General features: G+C 40.8%; 1 protein-coding gene across 2 annotated transcripts in view; it reads right to left on the bottom strand.

Annotated features, from left to right (window-relative positions):
* Positions 1 to 591: 591 nt before the first annotated feature.
* fam219aa (family with sequence similarity 219 member Aa) overlaps positions 592 to 19,270 on the bottom strand; it is a 77,037-nt gene continuing 58,358 nt past the window's right edge. The window contains exons 4-7 of one of the 2 annotated variants that reach the window (XR_010975030.1): positions 13,222 to 13,302; positions 12,303 to 12,357; positions 7,617 to 7,829; positions 593 to 5,822 (exon numbers count right to left, since the gene is read on the bottom strand). Coding sequence is in view for 1 of the 2 variants with exons in the window: in XM_068031505.1 (XP_067887606.1) it covers positions 7,674 to 7,829; positions 12,303 to 12,357; positions 13,222 to 13,302 (292 nt within the window). In the remaining variant the exon portion in view is untranslated. Of the gene's footprint in view, positions 7,830 to 12,302; positions 12,358 to 13,221; positions 13,303 to 19,270 lie in introns of both variants that reach the window. The other variant, XM_068031505.1, reaches the window with a different exon arrangement.

Here is a 19,270-nt window from a genome sequence, read left to right as displayed (position 1 = left end):
GTATGTCTGTGAGATGGGATCTCAGAAGCCAAGGCGTAGTATTGAGCTCTTTTCAGAGTGGGCAGTACAGAAGCTGCAGAGACCAAGACCCCACTTAATTGCATTACATCCATTATGCTAGAGTTTGGGATCCTCTGGTGAGCGATATGTATGAGTGACTGAGTACTGGGAGTCTCAGAAAAAAAGATTATCTGTTTTGGGGTTGGAATGTAAACAAGACTATTTTGAGGAGGGTATGTGTGGACCAGAACTGAGAAAATAAGATACCTGTCGAAGCAGCTGATTAGTTCAGGGGTGTGAGCAGAAAGCTGTTTCAATAGGGGAGAAGAGGAACATCTTATTGAGAGGCTGTGTGGCAAGGCGGCAGAAAGAGCAAATCATTGATGGTGCCAGGAAAGTTGGGGCTAGGCCACTGGGTCCATGTTTTAAAACTGCAGATCCTCTGACTCACCATGATAAATGAAACACATATTTCCACTTTTACATGCACTAAGCAGGGTAAAGGTATATTTCACAATGAGCTAATACTTGTCAGAGGAATAAAAAGATAGGCAAAACCAGGTTTCACATGTACACTTTTATTGATGTGCATCACTACAATGACAATGATCAATGTCAAATACTGCATTGTAAATGTTAAAAAAAAACTGTATACACATTCCTATTTTCAAAAAAGTCAAATAAATTATTTCAGAACACTTGATAAATAAAAAATTATATTGAACTCAACATTTAAGGCATCATCTACTTGCAAAACAAGTCAATGCAAAAGACTGATGAGTTTTTAAAAGTACTTGGGAAACCAAAGCTAAACGTTCTCCCTTCCAAACAGGTTATCTTGAAGCAAATGTAAACAGACAATGGCCACCATATGTGGGATTCATAGCTTCTTCCACTTGCAATGCTTCCTTTAATATTAACCATAAAACATCCTTAAAGAATGTATAGTACAGGGGCTGCTCAATGTCATAAAGATTATTTTTAAAATAAAATTAATGTAACAATCACCACTGGACTTTCAAATTTAATCCCCCACCCATTTTATTTTAAACTAGAAATTTTTTCAGTCATAATTTGATAGCTGGTAGGAGGAAGCAAGGAACCAATGGGATCACCATCCAACACAGTAAAGGTTTTTAAGTAAAATCATGGACATAGGTGACTAACTTAAGTGACTAATACTTGACAACAATTTAACTGAACTGATAATTCAGGAACAGAGATCATAAAATGAAGAAGCCCTAAGTTTTACTTAGCACAAACTGCAGTAAATCCTTTACAAACTTTCAGTTCAGTCACTGAATAGTTATAATAACTTGACTATTTTGTATGTTACATGGGCTAATACAAGAGTATAGATTGGACAAATGTTAAAGCTAAAATCAGTCTAGCTCATATACACAACTGCAGTCCAAGTTCCAAGCACTAATTTGCTGAAGCACATATAAAGCACTGTTTAGCCTTTCAAATCAGGGCTTCTTTTTGTTCCAGTTTAAAATCTAACAACCTTACACATTTTAAGTTCATGAAAGAGTTAAAATATTCTATCCATACACCTTTTGCAGTTCTGTGCCAAATTATTCTTAATAATACAGAACTAGCTGAATAGACTTTTATTTTATACACGCTGGGCATTTTAAATGTTCATGCTCAACATGATATTGATTGCTTAGTGGGCAAGATATATACAAAGATATTCAAAAGAAAACTGCAAATGCTGAAAATATGAAATAAAAACAGGACATCCTGCCAATACACAAAATATTCATCAATGCCTGAAGGGAAAAAAAGACAGGTTAATATTTTGGACTGCAGCTCATGACAGACAAAGGGTCTTCATCTGAAACAGTAACCTCTCTTATGGATACTGGTGGATTGCTGTGCATCTGCCATTACAAAACAGAAAACCTGTTGTGGAGGTCATCTGAAATTTGATGTTACTTCATTTTATAATCTAAACTTCAGTTTTGGCACAGTGATTTCAATATGCTGACTACAATAAATTGCCAACTAACACCTGTATTACAAAGTTACAGATTAAAACATTAAAAAATACAGTAATGTATGAGTTTCACGGTAGTATACTTTTGCAGACATTTTTGTTCTGAAGCCGATAACAGCAACCAATCTCCCACACACATTAAAATCTATGACAAGTACAGGTATTCAAAATCATAAGGGGTCTGGACAGAGTAGAAAGAGAGAAACAGTTCCCACTTGTGAAAGGATCGAGAACAAGGGGGCACAGATTTAAAGTAATTGTTAAAAAAAGCAAAAGCGACATGAGGAAAAACTCTTTCATGCAGTGAGTGGTTCAGGTCTGGAATGCACTGCCCGAGAGTGTGGTGCAGGCAGGTTCAATCAAGGCTTTCAAAAGAGAATTAGACTGTTATCTGAAAAGGAAGAATGCGCAGGGTTATAGGGAAAAGGGGGAGTGGCACTAGGTGAATTGCTCATTCGGAGAGCCGGTGCAGCCACAATGGGCTGAATGGCCTCCTTCTGTGTTGTAATAATTCTGTGATTCTATGACAGCTCCCTTCTCTGTACTCCTAAAATGTGTTTTTTTTACTCTGACAAAGATAGCATCATGTTTTAAAGAAGAAATCATGTAGGTCAGCAGGTGTCCAGGAATCCAGGCACTTAAAAGTTTCAGAGTATACTCTCACTTTTTAAAATTGTGAATTTCAACTGAATGTTTTAGATGACTTGAATATTGCAATAGTAAACATATTTTTTATATATTTTAAAGTATATGGGGACAGAAGTTCAGACTGAAGTTCAATAGGATACAGAGATTATAAAAAAAATCTGGTTCAGCCTGAAACATTAGCCATGAAGGGGATGGAGTCAGTAGTGAGAGCATGAAATTTGTGGCAGGGGCCAAAGACAATGGCTTCAGTCTTTCCATTCTTTAACTGGAGGAAATTGTGTCTCATCTAAGACTAGATATCAGGCAGGCGGTCTAACACATAGGTAGTGGCCAGGTTGAGAAAGATGGTGGAGAGGTAGAGCTGGGTGTCATAAGCGTACATGCAGAAGCTGACCCATGTCTACAGATGTGTGGGACAGATCCTTGGGAACACCAGAGGCAATGGTGCGGGTGTGGAAGGAAAAACCATTTCTAGAGATACTCTATGATTGGATAGGCAAGAGGGGAACCAAGTGAGGGCAGTCCCAGAGTTTGGCAATGGAAAATACACTATTGTAGGAATTGGGTGGTTGACCTCATCAAAGGCTACAGACACAATCAGGATTGATAGTGCACCATGGTCACAGTCACAGAAGATGCCATTTCTGACATTGATTCGGGCCATCTGAGTGCTGTGAGAAAACAATTCAATCAGATTGGAAAGACACAAACATGAAGTTGCATGAAAGAAGGCATCAGAAAAAAAGGAACTATTTAAAACGGTGGCTATAATGGCAACCAGGAAGGGAAGTTGGAGGTTTAGTAGTCTAGTGGTGATGGTGTCAAGGGAGCAAGAGGGGAGTCTGATGGACATGACAAACCCAGAAGTGGTGAAAGAGGAGTGTAACTAAATAAAGGTACAGGTTCAGGACTTGTTTTGGCAAGGGAAGGGGTGGGGGGGGGGGGGGGGGGGTGGGGGTGGTGTGGTGGCGGTGTTGGGCAGAGACAAGGAAAGCCTGGCTCAGAGGGCAAAGAGAAGAGTGGGAAACAGCACAGGCAGATGAAAAGATGTTCTCAAAGTTACATCAAAGCCAGGATGATATCAATGGAGTCACTGCCAATAAGTTTATGAATGGGGCAATGGCATTTTATTTTGCAAGTGTGTGGACATTCTGAGGAAATGCAGAGAAAAACAGGGATTGCCGATCCACTGACAAAGCCCAAGGGAGTAGTGCTGAATGGGGAGAGTGGGGCAAGAGGAGGCTGCTGAAATTAACAACCAGTGGGTGCACGGGACAATAAAAGTCAATGGAGGATGTGGCAGTTGAGGTTGTTAATCACAAAGTAAGCTTTAATACGCCCTTCAGAGAATGCTGAGAGGGGCACGGAATTTTGCCATGAGCTTATCCAAGAGGGACTCAAGCCTGGGATGACAGGAGAGTGGAAAGCAGTGATGGTTTGGGTTAGAGATTTGGGAAGCCATGGTGCGGGGGGGGGGGGGGGGGTAGGTGGTAGGGTGAGTATCCGAGAGGGAAGAAATAAAAGGTCTTATGACTGGGTGACAGGAGGGGAGGAGACAGGAGAGAAGGGCTTGAAAAGGGACCAAGATATAATGAATGAGCTTGAGATCTGTGTAGCAGCCAAAATGCATATGTAAATGGACACAGTGGGAATTCATGTTACATAAGCATAGCAAAGATTAGGAGAACTGACATTAGTAAAACCATAATTTGATGATTGCTTATGATTCGAAGATTCACTATAAATCAATAGGAATGAAGAAATGCTTGAAAAATGAAAGCTCTGTCAATTCGAATAGAAACTAAGAAGGGAATGAATAGAGGCTTTCAATATTAAAAGTTTTGAGAGGCATTAAAGGAGATGTGACAACATGGGGATGGGAAGTTGCTAAAATGCAGGAAAAAAGGTGGTTAATTAATTTTTATGCAGAGGGCTGAGATCATAAAAAGTCTGCACCATAAACAATGGTGAAGCAGAGGCCATAACAGCTTTTTAAAAAATTAAGAAAAAATTTGAAAAAAATATATGGAAATGTATCAGGAAAGTGCAAGGAAATTAGATTAATTGAATAGCTCCTTCTGAGAGCTGGTACAGGCATGATAATAGTTGACATGACTATGGATTATCACAAGAACAACGATGGGGAAAATTAGAAGACTTCTTTTCACACAGAAGGCTGCTGAATATGAAATGCTTCACTGCAGCCAGCTATTGAGATAGAGACTATAAATTAAAAGGAGTTGGACAAATACTTGAAAAGGGAGAAATAGGATATGGACAGAAGGACAAGGAAATGGGCTGAGTTTAAAAACTGTAGCTTACACAATAGGCCAAATGCCTCCTTCTATTTCTGTGAACTGAAACAGAAAAAAAAGGGTAACTTTTTAGGGCATGACCTCTAACACTAAAACATTAACCTGTCTTTTCTTATTTAGATGCTGATAGACTTGCATTTCATATACAGAATTTTCTGTTTTATCTCAGATTTGCTTTTTAAATGTAACTAAATGCAACGAGAACATTTCTAGAAGCTGATGCTAACTTGAATTGGTCCAAGGGCAGTAAAATAGGCAATGCACAGCTCAAACATTTTTTGATATTTCAATAAGATCACAAGACAAGACAAAAATCCTACAAATGGTGAACATTTTTGCATTAAAATGATCATAGTGCAACAGGATCACATTTATTGGAATAGGATGTTTTGTTAACTGAAGTTTTAACAAACAGCAGCATTAACCTGGAAGGCAAAGACTGAATTATTTAGACAAGTCACTTTGCTTGCATGGCGTGTTAGCATATGTTACGTGCATACCAGAACATACATGATACAATATTGTGATATTGAAACAACAATTAGCAATAATTAACGTCTCAGAAAGATCTTGAAGGGGGTTGGGGGAAAAAAAAAAAAAAGAGGTCACGAATAACTTCTGCTACAGATCCAATAATGCATTGGGAGACAACACATTCAGCATACAGATGACTCCTTTAACTACTGCTTAAATTACACAACATGAATTGGGTCTTGTATCACAAAAACTTTAGTCCAATAGGCCAAAATTTCTTCATTGTAGTGTTAGTAGAAACTCAGAATTCCTCTTCATACTAATACCCACCTAAGCTGGGTAGAAGTGCTATTCCTTTAATTTTGGTCTAATTCGGAATACAGCTGCAGTATGGATAAAATATATTAATGCTTTAAATTTTTTAATAAATACATATACATAAATACATATACTAAAGTGGTCAACAACGATGAGCTTTTAAGTTAGACAGTAAATTATTTAGACTAGATTCCCTGCTCAAATATTTATAAACTTGTTATTCCAACAAATGTGAAATGTGATAGGTAAATTGTTTGAATTAGGAATTTTCACCTGTAATGCTTTTGGCTCAAAGTTGTTTAATGTGGCTTATTTTTATGATAGGAGTATTAATCATCTCTGAGGGGAAGATTTGAATCCATCTCAGTTACTAATATTTGGATTTGTCCAACCCTTGGCTTTGTTATTTGTTAGGGTGTCTCAGTGCTTTGTCTGGAGGAGGTGGGTAGGGAATAAAACATGGATTACGAAAGAAGTTTGTATGGAAATCTCTCAACCAACTAAATGTGTCCCTCAGCCAAGTCCATTTAGTTGCCCAGGAACCCTGACCTTCTCTCTGCTTAATGAGGACCTCTAATGACAACATATAGGGAGATTTTAAAACAACATTTTCTACTTAACTGGCACATATTTTACAATGATTACAACTTAACTGGCTAAAGTGCATGTACTGATTTTTACTAATTAAAAATGAAATGTGTAGCTGAAAATGACTAGAACATAGGCTTCAAACAAGTTTCCTCGAGTTAAACTTCCTAAAATTCTATTATAAATTAAACCATTTTAAATAATTGCCATATTGTAACTACAACCGTCCCTGTAATTTTATTAATTGTTAAATGTTTAAGTGCAGGATAATAAAAACACTCCTCAGCCCCATTTCACTTGTGCTGTCCATACAACACCCATTTTTGCACCTACGCCCATTTCTAATATTTACAAGTAAACTTGCAATGAAACTGTTCACATACATACCTTGCCACTCTTACATTCCTTTAACTGAAGGAGCAAAACTAGTCATCTTTAAGGAGAGTTACAAACAATCCCCCTCCCTCTCAAATAGAACAGAAAAAAATCTGCCCCAAAACAATACTAAAAGAAGTTTTATATGCAGATAATTGCCATGATTGTTTTCTAAAACAAAAAAATTATTAGTGACCACCATACAGAAATGAAGTCTACCTCCCATTTCACAACTGAATACATTCAAAGGGAAGACAACCTTGAAAAATAAGACCCAATGTTTACAATAATGGTCCAAAACTTGTGTATTTATGTAACAGTACACCGCAATAAAGGGTACTTTGGTTTTTATCCATAGTAGGGTTTGGGTAGATGTGTGAAATCTTTAGCAAAAGACTACACTAGTGTTATCAAATTCTCAATGTTAATGTAAAAGTTAGAAACCTCCAACATAAAGTATTAACTTAATATAAATTAGAGAGACAATGAGATTTTTATTCTTAAAAAAAGACCACTTTTAGGTTAAATATCATTGGCTCCAAATATAATGGTAAACATATAATAAAAACATAAACTAGTACCCTTTAAATACAAACAGCCAAATATTAGTAGCCAGAAGAACTATCGGGTTTTGCTTTCAGATCATGACAAAGCTTTGAATCATGCCTGAAGTAGTGCTCTATTTCTTTCCTTCCCCCTGCTCCCCCCACGCCCCCCCCAAAAGCAAATGGGAAAAAGAAAATTCAGGATTATACAATACAACCACTACTGAGCAGTAGGATTAATTGTCACCTTCTATCACACACAAATTCAACACTGCATTCACATCCACTTATGAATGCCACAATGATGGTCTGCTTTTTTTCTGAAATACGGACACAAAGTGCATGTCCTACCATAGGAGGAAGCAATGGCTGTTAGTTTTACGATTACAGTGGAAAGCGCCAGGCACATTATTGAACATTGCAAGTGGTGGAAGTGGCCTGGCAACACATGCAGGTGGGGTTTACTGATTTTGGGGGAATAAGATCCAAGTCTTCATCATCTGGAATTTCATCTAACCGATAGCCATCTTTCAGGAGCTGGATATTCAAGTCTTGGTTAATCTGCTGTAAATAGAGAAAAAAATGTCAGCAACTTAAATTGGGATTTTCTTGGGTATGTGGAAATGCTATCGTTAACACCTTACAGTATCTGCAGACGAAAACAAGATAGTAAATTTTTCCCAAATCTTCCAAATTATTAATATGCAAAAAACAAGGAAAGTAATTTCTACTACACAGCTTAGGTTTATACAAAATAAAGTGTTTCACATCAAGAAAAGCAATCAACGCACACAAAATATCTTCTCTTCATAATACCTAAAAATGATTTATGGCAGAGCAGTTAATTTGCACTCAGGTGAACAAGGCAACAATCTGAAAACGAAGCTCTGTAGAAGACAAGAGTGACAGAACAGAAAGACTGCCTTAAGTGGAGAAAGACTCCCACATTAAAGTGGTGTTATTTGACTGCCAAGTACATAAGAAATAGAGAAGTTACACCTACATATCAATGTCACCCACCTCCAAACTGAAATCACATCTGTAGTGGTGGGAAGTTTTATTTGGAAGAGAAGGTTTTTTTTTTAATATGTAAAAAGAATAAGCATGCCAGCTCACTGTTTCCTATTGCAGAGGATTTCACACTGGGGATCCTAGAGGTGCAATGTTTTATTGAAAATCATGATAATGAAGCAGGCCACATAAAAGTAGTAATATTTCTACAGCGTTATGCCACGACCAAACACATCATCTCCTTCCATCCACTTTCAGCATTCTGAAGGGACTGCTTCCTCACTGACACCCCAACACCTTGCCTTGCAAGCACTGGAGATGCAACATCTGCCCTTTTACCTCCTCCCTTCTCACCTTCCAAGGCCCCAAACACTCCTTCCCAAGTGAAACAGCGATTTACTTGTACTTCTTTCAATTTAGTATATTGTATTCGCTACTCATGATGCGGTTTCCTCTACATTGGAGAGGAACAACGCAGACTAGATAACCGCTTTGCGGAACACCTCCATTCAGGTATGACCCCGAGCTTCCTGTCACTTGCCATTTCAATTCTCTACCTTGCTCCCACTCTGACCTTTCTGTCTTTGGTCTGCTACAGTGTTCCAATGAAGCTCAAGGCAAATGAGATGAACAGGATCTCATCTTTTGACTGGGCACTTTACAGCCTTCTGGACTCACTGAGTTCAACAATTTTAGATCATAATCCCAGCCCCCATTTTGCTGTTGTGTTTCTTTTTTTTCATTGTTTTTCTCATTTCTTCCTGAATCACTACTTTGCATTCCAACAGCTGCTATCCACAACTCATCTAGACACATCTTTTGTTCCTTTACTTGTCCCATTACCACTTCATTTGGCTTTTAACATGAAATCTTTTGTCATTAAATCTGTCCTGCTCTCCATCCCATCAGAAACCTTCCATTTTGTTCTTCTTCCCACCCTAACCCCTTTCACTTGCTCAAAACCCATTACATTTCTAACTTTTCTCTTCTATGAAATGCTAACTCTGTTTCTCTCTCTCCACAGATGCCGCCAGAGCTGGAGCGCTGCCAGCATTTTCTGTTTTTATTTCAGCGTTCCATCTGCAGTATTTTGCTTTTGGCTTAGACTACTCCCTTGGATCTTCAAAACATTTAACTTTTAACAAGAAAATTAGGACGACAATAATTTTTTGTTCAACTTATCGCAACTCCTCAGATACTACAGCAGCCTGTGTCCAGATGCAGCAAGACCTGGACAACACCCAGACTTGGGCTGATAAGTGGCAAGTAACATTTGCACCACACAAGTGCCAGGCAATGACCATCTCAAACAAGACAGAATCTAACCATTTCCTCTTGATGTTCAATGGCATTACCATCGCTGAATCCCCCACTAACAACAGCCTCAGGGTTACCATTGACCAGAAACTGAACTGGATCAGTCACATAAATGCTGGGCTACAACAGCAGGTCAGAGGCTAGGAATTCTGTAGCGTGTAACTCACCTCCTGACTCCCCAATGCCTGTCCACCATCTACAAGGCACAAGCCAGGAGTATAATGGCATACTCTCCACTTGCCTGTGGGTGCAGCTCCAACAACACTCAAGAAGCTCAACACCATCCAGGACACAGCAACACACTGGACCGGCACCTCATTGATCATCTTCAATATTCAATCGCTTCACTACCAAAGCATAGTGGCAGCAATGTGTACCATATACAAGATGCACTGCAGCAACTCACCAAGGCTCCTTTGACAGCACCTTCCAAACCTGTGACCTCTACCACCGAGAAAGACAAGGGCAGCAGATGCATGGGAAGACCATCATCGGCAAGTTCCCTTCCAAGCCACACATCATCCTGATTTGGAACTAGATCACCGTTCCTTCACTGTTGCTGGGTCAAAATCCTGGAACTCCCTCCCTAACAGCACTGTTGGTGCACCTACACCCCAAGAACTGCAGCAGTTCAAGTAGGCAGCTCACCACCACCTTCTGAAGGGCAATTAAGGTTGGGCAATAAATGCTGGCCTAACCAGTGACGCCCACATCCCACGAACGAATAAAAAAAAATCAATCTTACAACATAGAGGAGGCCTATGAGCTTAATGTGCCTGTTTGATGAAAGAGCTATCCAATTAGTCCCACTCCTCTGCTCTTTTTCCACAGCCCTGCAATTCTCTCATCTTCAAGTGTTTATCCAATTCCCTTCTGAAAGTTACTATTGAATATGCTTCCAGACCTCTTTCAGGCAGTACATTCCAGATCATAACGCCCTACATAAAAAAAATCCTCATCTCACCTCTGGCTCTTTTGCCAATTACCTTAAATCTATGTCCTCTGGTTACCGATCATTTTGCCACTGGAATCAGTCTATTCTTGACAAAACCCTTTATGAGCTTTGTGTCAAATGTTTTTTGGAAGTCTAGGTACACTGTAGTAGGGCTTTACTTATTCAACTTGGGACGATATTTCCTCAAATAAGTTGAGGAGGTTGGTCGGGCATGACCTTCCCTTTCTGAATCCATGGTGGCTATTGTTAACTAGGTTGATATTTTCCAGATACTGGAATTTAGTCCTGATAATTGATATTATTTTACACGGAATGGAAGTGAGTCTAATGGATCCGTAACAGCTTGTGTTACATTTGTCACTCAGAGTAAAGAAGCCACACTGGCCTTTTTCATTCTACTGGTATCTCCATTGATCCATTGATAATGGCCATGAGGAGCACCTAAATCATCTAGTTTATTTTAGCACTCAAAAAGTGATTTATTTGTAAAGTCCGTTTAGCCTGATTAGGACTTCCCTGTAATTTACATTGAAGTTGTTAATTCTACTTTGGTCATGATCTTGGAGGTTCAGAGTTCTGGAAGTATTCGGCTGGTGGAGCATCTGGAATGACAAAAGAGTGGAAGTCCAAGAAAATCCAAAGTAATCCAAGGTTGGTTGACAGAATGATGGCTCAAGGCAGATAGGGTCAGCAAGTGGCTGGAAGATGGAAACTGGTCATGCTAATGAAAAACATACCTACAGAGGAAGCTATTCTGGTGGTGTGATTGCTTTAAACTGAGCTTATGACATAGTGCCCTTCAGAGCTGGTATATTTTGACTGAATTGAAATACTTTTGATTCAGTCACATTTAGTCATTTGGACATCAGACAGGTGATCAAACCTCTTTATACCCTTCTTTTCCTTTAAACTCCTTACTCCCCTGCAGTTCTTCTCCTGTCTCAATTTATTGTAGATGTTTTTGCTGCAGTGGATCTCTCTTTGTAATGAGACTTTAAATTTCACTATCAATCCTTTTTCCTTTCTGTCTCCCCAAAACATTCGCCCCCTCGCCTTTTTCCTTTCTTGCCTACGTAACAATGACTATACAGTAATGCACGGTATTCGAAGTGCTCTGGGATATCCTGAGCATGTGATAAGGGAGTATATAAATGCAAGTTTCCTTATTTTTTGTTGCGTAATTTGTATCAGGTGCTCCTTTACTTCTTTTCTTTGTTCCTCCAGCTGCCTAGTGGTTGGAAGAAAGCAGTAGGGACAACATTTATCAATGGAGCAGTCAGATCTTCAACTACCAGGTGTTGATAATTTTAATAAATATAATACATTATGTTAAATTAATGTATAAAAAAGCCTTTGCTGCAATCTCCTGATGTTGGAAGCAGCAGAACAGAGGCTGCAAAGTTCATCGCAGGAGATGCTAGGTGGCCCGTTGAGGAGTTGAGTAATAGCACACTAGGGCTAAATAAAAATAAAACACCAAATCCTTGTCAAACTACAGGCAGATGATCAACTGGACTGAGTAGCAGCAATCAAAATAGTCAGATTAAAAAAAAGCCTCCAAGCAAACTGATGGCAACAGATCAAACAGTAGCAGAGATTGCATCTAGTGTTACATATTAAGAACACCCTAGAAGTCAAACTCAAAGATGTAACTGTTAAATATATTTATATGAAATCCAACAAACACTGGTTACTCATTTTCTTCACCTTTTCCTTCCTTTTGTCTACATAAGCTATCTGTACAAATAACTCACCTCAGCTGAAGAATAACCTGATGAAGAATACCTTGACATATCAAAGTCATCATCACTGCAATAAAATAGAAACAAGTTAGACTTTAAAATAATTATAGCAGTTCTTCAGACCTCTCGACAATATTTCTGTATTCTAGTACAGATTTGATGGAATGTAGGGTTTAATCTTTAAAGTAAAAGGCCATTCGGAGATCCGAGGCGTAACACTGTTGGGGAGGAGGGAGGAGTGAAGTTTTCAGGGCCGGGGGAGGATGTGAGGCGGGAGCAGGGAAAACTGGTTGCAGTGACGGTGGGAAAGGGTTGAGGGTCAAAGTTTATGAAGTTCGTGGGGGAAAGTTCGGGATCGCAAAAAATCTTTTTTTGTGGCTAGAGGGCAATTTACATAATGATTACTCATTTTTTTGGGGGGGGGGGGTGAGGGGGTCTGAGAGGGGATTCAAAGTGCAATTAAATTTTATTTTTTGGACAGCAGGACTTTTAAAAATTTAAATCTCACTGAAGAGCTTGAAGCTCTTTAAAAATGGCACAAGCGCCTGTGCGGGGAGCCGGACGCCATTGCCGGAGCAGCTGTCCCCTCTACGTCATCAGGGACGATTGTTCCACCCCCTCTATGTTGATGAGCCGTTGCGCGAAATATCACGGTGGCTCCACGGCGCACATCTTGTGTGCGCGCCACGCCGTTCTTGAAGCTCACAAGCTTTACAAATTCAGCCCCAAGTGTTGGCCTTATCAGCAATGCCCACAACTCGAGAATTAGTACAGAAATAATTAAGGGAATTCAAATAAAATATCAGACAAATGTCTGTTAAATGAAAAACTCTCATTTTTGCTGTTGACCAGGACCTTCATCTTAAGAGTTGATTTAAAAAAAAACAATTTGATCAAATAATTGAAAAAAACATCAATGAAAAGTACATACCTATCAGTATCCAGAGCAACCAAAGGTTTCTCATCTGGGCTTTGATCTAGGGAGGAATATCCTTTGTTTGGTACAACCAACCTGCCAAATATCATTACAAATTAGAAAGCGTATGGACACAGTTATCAAATTATTTTTGAATATTTTTTCCAACTTTTACAATAGTAAATGTCTTTACGCTTAGCAAGTTACACACTCATGCAACATGGGGAGGTGGTGGTGTACTGGTAATGTCACTGGACTGGTAGCCCAGAGGCCCAGGCTAATGCTCTGGGGACATGGGTTCGAATCCCACCACGGCAGATGGTGAAATTTGAATTCAATTAATAAATCTGGAATTAAAAAACTAGTCTAGTGTGACCATGAAACCATTGTCGATTGTTGTAAAATAAACCCATCTAGTTCACTAATGTCCTTTAGGAAAGGAAATCTGCCGTTCTTACCTGGTCTGGCCGACATGTGACTCCAGATCCACACCAATGTGGCTGACCCTTAAAATGCCCTCTGAAATGGCCACTCAGTTCAAAGGCAATTAGGGATGCGCAATAAATGCCAGCCTAACCAGCGACGCACACATCCATGAACAAATAAAAAAACAGCTTCTAGTCCTCATTTACAATCCTTTTTGGATTTCGTTGTAAAGCCACTACATTTTAAAGAAACAAATTCTAAAAACATTTGAGATCTGACTTGTTTGTGTATCATATTAAGCATATTTTGGTATAATAGTATAAATAAGTCTGATTGTTATTGGTACATCCACGCTGCAATAATTATAACATTTTGGGTCTAATCAATCGAAAAAAGTAGATTAGGCAAACCACAATTTAGCATAGTTACTTTGACTATAATGCACAAAATGTGTCTTGAATAGAATTTTCTTGTATAGGGATAGTAAAAATATACATGAAAAGCTCCCTCAACAACTTGGTTGCCCAAAAAACAAAATTTAGTCTAGGCTTGGCCCTGCTCTTGCAAATCGCAAACCCATTTTTCAATTTGTCACAGTATGCTTGCTATCTATTGCCTCTGATGCACTCTCCACTTGGTCCATGTTCTGTGGTTAACGTCCTTTTCAAAGGCAGGACACAGTTCAAAGATGTAGGGAAACTGAAAGTGGGCAAAGGCAATTAAGTCCATCAAGTTTGTTCCAGCCAGAGTCCATGTATGGATTATTTTACCATGTATTTCTCTCTCACATCAGTGATTAATCCTGTACTTCATCAACACTAATTTCTTTTCACTATCTCCCCTGAAAATCATCAATGTTAATATTGCTATAGCCTTCAATCATTTTTTTTGGCACAGGTATTGATTCAGCTTCTTTTTCAAAGGAGTAAACTGGAATTGACTCAATTACTGTTCTTGAAGACTTTGTTTCACTTATGTATTGTGGGAAAAGGAAGTATTTTTTTCTCCAATAGCTAACCTTGTTTTTGACTTTTGTAAGGTCCTTTGCTGATTGCCCAAGTTAAATACCTTATTCAGCCTCATCTAAATCTTTGATTTGTACCATGTTTTCTCTCGGGCTCCATTACAACTAAGTTTAAAATCACTTGAACCCTTTATCATAATTTAGTCCCTTAAAACTTGGAGCTGCATTCTGTGAATCTTTTGTTATACATTTATATCCTTTTTGAGGTAGAGTAACCAAAACTGCATGTCATTTCCAGAATTGGCCTTATCATTGATTTATCCACTGCTGCAGCTGGCCAATAATCTATCATTCACAAATATTCTAAATAGAAATCACAGAACACCATGCTTGAATTTTGCCAAGAACTAGTTTAATATGCTGAACTATGCCACTGTTATGAATCTGGATCTACCCCAGATACACGCTCAGGTTCAGTAGGGTCAGTTGTGTCCTTAAATAGCCTGAGCATCTTGCGTTCATGGGAGAGGGCTCACATTGAGAAAATCTTCTTAAACAATAGCGTGGACCCAGCAGTGTAACAATCATGCCCCGGTGACCTAAATTTCTTATCTGTGTATTTGGCAGGTGTATTTCTTCAAGTGCTTGTTCCACTTTTGGAGAGATTGGTGAGTCAACGCTGGAGTCAAGCGTTAAGTTGCTTCATTTCAGATCAGCTGATCCTTTGACAGCACCTTCCAAACGCACGACCTCTACCAACTAGAAGGACAAGGGCAGCAAACACATGGGAACACCACCATCCGCATGTTCCCCTTCAAGTCACACACCATCCTGACTTGGAACTATATCGCTGTTCCTTCACTGTCCTTGGGTCAAAATCCTGGAACTTCCTTCCTAATGGCACTGTGGGTGTACCTACCTGACATGGACTGCAGCAGTTCAAGAAGGCAGCTCACCACCACCTTCTCCAGGGCAAATAGGGATGGGCAATAAATGCTGGCCTAGCCAGCGACGCCCACATCCCCCATGAATGAATAAAAAAAAGTGAAACATCAAATATGACCTGATTCAGTTATTACCCAACACTTGTCTTTGCATATTAACACAAAATAATGAACATGCTGTGCTCAGTTAGTTGCCTTACTTAAACAGGAGTAACTCCTCTGTACTCTGCCTCACAAGCCACACCAGAACCTCCTCTCCCTACAGTCTCTGGTCTATTTTTCTCTCTGTCTTTTCTGGGCCTCTTTTCTCACAGAAAGTGATCAACATAATGAATAAGACGTGTTTTTTTCGAATTGCCTAAACGAGCTGAAGAACTGCACATTATTTTTTCTCTCTTGGGAAAAACAACTTGCACTCAGCATTATTAATCACCTTTCATCTAGGAAGGTTATGTCTTACCAACTTAATAGAATTCTTTGAGAAAGTGACAAAGTTGATTGATGAGGGAAGGGCTGTAGATGTCATATACATGGACTTCAGTAAGGCGTTTGATAAGGTTCCCCATGGTAGGCTGATGGAGAAAGTGAAGTCGCATGGGGTCCAGGGTGTACTAGCTAGATGGATAAAGAACTGGCTGGGCAACAGGAGACAGAGAGTAGCAGTGGAAGGGAGTTTCTCAAAGTGGAGACGTGTGACCAGTGGTGTTCCACAGGGATCCGTGCTGGGACCACTGTTGTTTGTGATATACATTAATGATTTGGAGGAAAGTATAGGTGGTCTGATTAGCAAGTTTGCAGACGACACTCAGATTGGTGGAGTAGCAGATAGTGAAGGGGACTGTCAGAGAATACAGCAGAATATAGATAGATTGGAGAGTTGGGCAGTGAAATGGCGGATGGAGTTCAATACGGGCAAATGCGAGGTGATGCATTTTGGAAGATCCAATTCAAGAGCGAACTATACAGTAAATGGTAAAGTCCTGGGGAAAATTGATGTACAGAGAGATTTGGGTGTTCAGGTCCATTGTTCTGTGAAGGTGGCAACGCAGGTCAATAGAGTGGTCAAGAAGGCATACGGCATGCTTTCCTTCATCGGACGGGGTATTGAGTACAAGAGTTGGCAGGTCATGTTACAGTTGTATAAGACTTTGGTTCGGCCACATTTGGAATACTGCGTGCAGTTCTGGTCGCCACATTACCAAAAGGATGTGGATGCTTTGGAGAGGGTGCAGAGGAGGTTCACCAGGATGTTGCCTGGTATGGAGGGCGCTAGCTATGAAGAGAGGTTGAGTAGATTAGGATTATTTTCATTAGAAAGACGGAGGTTGAGGGGGGACCTGATTGAGGTGTACAAAATCATGAGAGGTATAGACAGGGTGGATAGCAAGAAGCTTTTTCCCCCAGAGTGGGGGATTCAATTACTAGGGGTCACGAGTTCAAAGTGAGAGGAGAAAAGTTTAGGGGGGATATGCATGGAAAGTTCTTTACGCAGAGGGTGGTGGGTGCCTGGAACGCGTTGCCAGCGGAGGTGGTAGACGTGGGCACGATAGCGTCTTTTAAGATGTATCTAGACAGATACATGAATGGGCAGGAAGCAAAGAGATACAAACCCTTAGAAAATAGGCGACATGTTTAGATAGAGGATCTGGATCAGCGCAGGCTTGGAGGGCCGAAGGGCCTGTTCCTGTGCTGTAATTTTCTTTGTTCTTTAATCCATTTTTAAGCTTGGAAGAATATCCTCTTGCTTAAAAATTGCCCATTAAACCAATTACATATTTTCAAATTTTTTTCTCAGGACCATTGATGACACAAGGACTAGGAGGTACAAATTTAAGGTTTTGGGAAGAGATATTTTGGGGAGTGGGGGAAGAGGGAAAATGAGGAACATTTTTTTTTATAAACGGAGTACGTGGTAATGACCTGGAACTCGCTGCCTTCAACTTTAGTAGAAATGGAGGTGATCAATGATTTCAAAAGAAAATTGGATAGGCACTTGAGGGAAATAAACTTGCAGGACTACAGGGATAGAGCAGGGGACTGGGACTGACTGGATTGCTCGACAGAGAGCTGGCATGGACTTGATGGGCTAAATGGCTTCCTTCTGTGCTGTAATGACTATGGCCAGGATTTTACCCTTAGCTTCCGCCTGGCCTGGGGATTTAACCCGCATTTTGTGGATCCCCGGCCTTAATTGTTCTGAGGCAGGACTTTCCGCCCAATAGAGCTGCTGGCCAATCAGCGGACCCCGCAGCTCTTAGTCCCAGCAGCGCCACCGGGAGTGGTGGCCACTGCTGGGACTGCAGCACAGCTTGAAGATGAAGACGTCAGGGAGCCGGAACCAAGGTAAGTTTTTGTTGCCTTGCTGGGGGTGATCGGTCGGGCCCCAGCGAGGCAATGGTGGTCGACTGGGGGGGACAGAGGGCCAGCGGGGGTGCCCTCGGTCAGGCACAGGCTGCTCGATCACGAGGGCTCCCCCCACTCAACCAAGCTATCAGAGTCGCCTGCTTTTAACAGGTGGCTTGTCTCGGGCCTGGACCACTCACTTGGGTAGTGGCCAGTTAAGGGCCTTGATTGGCCTGAGGCGGGCAGGCTGTTTATTGCCACCGCCACCCTGCGTAAAGTGGTGGCAGGAGCGGGTCGGGAAGGGCCTCCCACTCCATTTTACAACCGCCCCCCCACCCCCCCGACAACTTCCAGCTCTTTGGGGGGCATTAAATTCCGGCCTATGACTCTGTGTGTTAGTTAATGAACATATCATTGCATCTTATATTCAAATCTTCGATATCAAGTTCCAAGTCAAGTCAAACGGCATCCTATGTGACTGTGACAAAGGTAAATTATCCCTCATTGTTCCTCTCGACTTGTCTGCAGCCTTCAACAAGGTTGACCAATCATCCTCCTCCAATACCTCTCCATTGTCGTTCAGCTGGGTGGAACAGCATTCGTCTGACTCAATTCTTAACTAATTGCGGCCAGAGTATCACTTGCAATGGTTTCTCTTTCTACGACCACACGGTTATCTCTGGTGTCCCCCAAGGATCCATCCTTGGCCCCCTCCTACTTCTCATATACATGCTGCCCCTCAGCAACACCCAAAAGCACATAGTTAGTTTGCACATGTATACTGACGAAACCCAGCTCTATCTCATCACCAGCACCTCTCAACCCCACACTTCTGCTAAACTATCAGGCAGCTTGTCTGACATCCAGTACTAGATAAGCAGAAATTTCCAATTAAATACTGGGAATACTGAAGCCATTGTCTTCAATTCCTGCTACAAACTCCTTTCCCTAGCTACTGACTCCATCCGTTTCTCTGGCAACTGTCTGAGGCTGAACCAGACTATTCACAGCCTTGGTATCATATCTGAACCAGAGATGAGCCTCTGACCACATATCCTTGCCATCACTATCACCTATTTCCAAATCTGTGACATTGCCTGGCTCCGCCCCGCTTCAGCTCTTCTGCTGCTGAAACCCTCATCCATGCTTTTGTTACCTCTAGATTTGACTGTTCCAATGCACTCCTGACTGGCCTCCCACATTCTACCCTCTGTAAACTTGAGGTCGTCCAAAACTCTGCTGCCCGTGTCCTCACTCGCACCAAGTCCTGTTCACTCTTCAACCTTGGCTTCCAGTCAAGCAACACCTCGATTTTAAAATTCTCATCCTGGTTTTCAAATTCCTTCTGTGGTTAGGCCCCTCCCTATCTGTCATCTCCTCCAGCCCC

This window comes from Heterodontus francisci, chromosome 1 (genome assembly GCF_036365525.1).
Source record: "Heterodontus francisci isolate sHetFra1 chromosome 1, sHetFra1.hap1, whole genome shotgun sequence".
Taxonomy (NCBI): Eukaryota; Metazoa; Chordata; class Chondrichthyes; order Heterodontiformes; family Heterodontidae; genus Heterodontus; species Heterodontus francisci.
This window is presented reverse-complemented; position numbering and strand designations above follow the sequence as displayed.